Consider the following 2,728-nt stretch of genomic DNA (forward strand, 5'->3'; position numbering starts at 1 on the left):
TTGCCTCTTCTGCTTTACATACAGCAGCAGAATCTCACCAATATATTGCAAAGTAGTCAACGCATTGGCCCAGTGATTTTCTGTAAAAGTCACATTCCAGCCTGCAGGAAACTTAAAGGGGAAATGTAGTCTTTATTTTTAAATTGTTTTTATTGTAAAAATTTATTGTATACGAGAAGTTAAATATGTGTACCAATTTTTATAGCTGTGCTACATTTTCTTATAGAGATATTGTAGAGGAAAGTTGTGCATTCCAGACACCATGATAACTCATCACTGGATCCAGCTAGGAAGCCTTAATTGATGTACTGAAATGGCTGAGAGCAGCAGTAACGCATGTAACGTAGGCAGCGGCAACGAAATTAAGCCTTACCAGTACACGCTACGGGTTTTAGTGACAGCTAATGAACACGATAGTAGCGAGTCAGAAACTCAGATAAGAGAACAGGCAAGCTTTACTGAGCGCTTGGGGATGACAGATTGGTGCGAGTGCGTGAAATGTACGCCCATGCCTAGTGGGATTGAGTGCCAGTGTTGTTGCTAAATGAACATCTAATGGAGTCCAATGGAGACAGCCTCAAGTGTATCACAGACCACGAGCAGTTTAAGGTGGCTTGTCTGAACAAGGACGTCCTGTACACAGCATTGGTCACAATGAAGATGGTACGAGGAGATTCATTACGTCTTCCATTATCTAACAGGTATGGGCTAACTGCAGTCTTTTACACAAATAATTAATGTGTTTATAGGTCTTGCCAGTTGGCAGCTTATCGCCAGTTAATCCACTGGACCTATAACTACCTGGGTAAAGGAATACGTAGAGTTATACCCTCCTGTGTTGTTGTGGCTATAAGAGAAACATTTCCTGAAGCAAGCAATATTTACACTGGATTTAAAATAGCTCAGATTTGTAGAAAAGTTTGTTTAATTACTGTGAAATCTGTTGGTCTAATGTCTGGGTGGGAAATCTAGATAAGTGTTTTGCAATAACTTCATCCTTTGGTGGTCACTCCATCACTGCAATGTTCTTAGGTATTGTGTCTGGCTTTTCATAATTCTGCATGTCCTATTGTCTGTGAGTCCGTAAGTACAATGTATCTTGTAACATGTGAGTGAGGTGTGTGTAGTCTTTGTCTTCTAATATTGGCTTAGCTACCCATGCATTCCTCCCCTTAGGAAATGCAATTTTATATCTGGCTTTGTCTGTAACACAAATACACAAATTACAATGATATCTAACAAATTTCAAAATACCTGATTTTGTAATTGTTTGTTTACGGTGTGTGTTATAGTTGTGGTCTAGAATAGCAAGTTTAACACAAGCTCGCATTCCATTATACCAAAAATGCTGCCACTTAGGACAGTATTTCAGCAGCAAGGAATGGAAGACTTCCAGCAAGCCGGTATGATGGAAACCGGTTAATTTTTTAATGTCCCGCAGCAGTGTATCCTGTAGTACTACCTTATGAAAAGCATTGTGTGCAACACTTCCGGGTCACAGCCATTTCTTAATGCACTCCTCTTCTGGAGACAGTGTTGGATGCACAAATTTTGGGAACAATGCATTAGGGTCATTGTCCCACTTGTGGACATTGGATATATGGTGTACAATAGATTTCCATTTCTCCATGAGTAGTTGTTCATCACCATTATATGTTTGCGCAGACCATCACAGGTGCAGGTTAGAAATAGGCTGGATCCATGGGAAGAGCTGACTACAATGCTTTGTCTTGGCCTTCTTACCTAATTTCTTTGTGACACTTTTAGCCAAGTGCCACACATCATATTGAAGGTCAATATGGGGATAATCTGTTTTCATCAGGGATTTTACACCAGTGTGCCTGTCTATAGCTATAGTAGAGATATTGACATATTGTACCATCAACTTATCAAGGCACTGTCGCAATCCTTCTTTTTCCATAGCTACTGAACTAGTAGTGTCAGTGCACTGCAGTAGACTGTAGTCTAGGATTAAGTCCGTGGCAGAGTCCATGAGGGTATACGTGCAATATTTAGCACTATAACCAGGACTGTCACAACAACCATCACCAGACAGGTATAGCTGGCTCCTTCTTAAGTATTCAACTATGGCCTCCTGTTGCCTTGTGTAGGTGGTGTGCACAACAGGATACATATACTTATTCTGAAAATCATAATATCGCTTTTCACAAAACATTGCTAAATTTAACACATCTGCCAAATTAGCAATGCTTGTGAAGGTCAGACCACAGAGAAGTATAGTTGCAGCCAACAGCAGGTTACCAGCTGGGGTACGATTTACTGTTGGTTGTGACTGCCAGTGCAGTACGTGTCCATCAGGGCGCATACCTTCAACTACCAACATTATACCTACAGTGGAAGTCTTCAACACTACCTCTAGACCACAACTATGGCACCGTTGAAACAAAGATAGCAGTTGAGACTCAAAAACTATGAATTTTCTGTCTCCAGCTACGCCATCGTCATTCTCCTGAATGGGGTCTCTCATACTGTCAACTCATCTTGCTCTTGTGCCCTAAAAAGTCAATAGTTGGCATACACGTAATAATGCAAGGAGTCTTACATTGCATCATAATCATCATCACCAAAACTAAAAGTGACCTGTGCAGGTGACACTGGTGGGATGGGGGAAGAAACACTCAAGAACATATCAGCTTGCATGCCAACATCCATTACTGGTACTGGCTCAGGGTATATATTGACAAAAACTGGCAAATCTGAAGTGTCA

The 2,728-nt window shown here is 40.9% G+C and overlaps 1 protein-coding gene across 1 annotated transcript; it reads right to left on the reverse strand.

The window, feature by feature from the left end:
* Positions 1 to 1,066: 1,066 nt before the first annotated feature.
* On the reverse strand, positions 1,067 to 2,488 carry LOC136253513 (uncharacterized). The gene is made up of 2 exons (XM_066046183.1): positions 1,744 to 2,488; positions 1,067 to 1,203 (listed from the first exon to the last, which is right to left on the reverse strand). Exons 1-2 carry the CDS (start codon positions 2,486 to 2,488, stop codon positions 1,067 to 1,069), a joined length of 882 nt encoding a protein of 293 aa, XP_065902255.1.
* Between the last annotated feature and the right edge of the window lie 240 nt (positions 2,489 to 2,728).

Source organism: Dysidea avara, chromosome 4, assembly GCF_963678975.1.
Source record: "Dysidea avara chromosome 4, odDysAvar1.4, whole genome shotgun sequence".
Lineage (NCBI taxonomy): Eukaryota > Metazoa > Porifera > Demospongiae > Dictyoceratida > Dysideidae > Dysidea > Dysidea avara.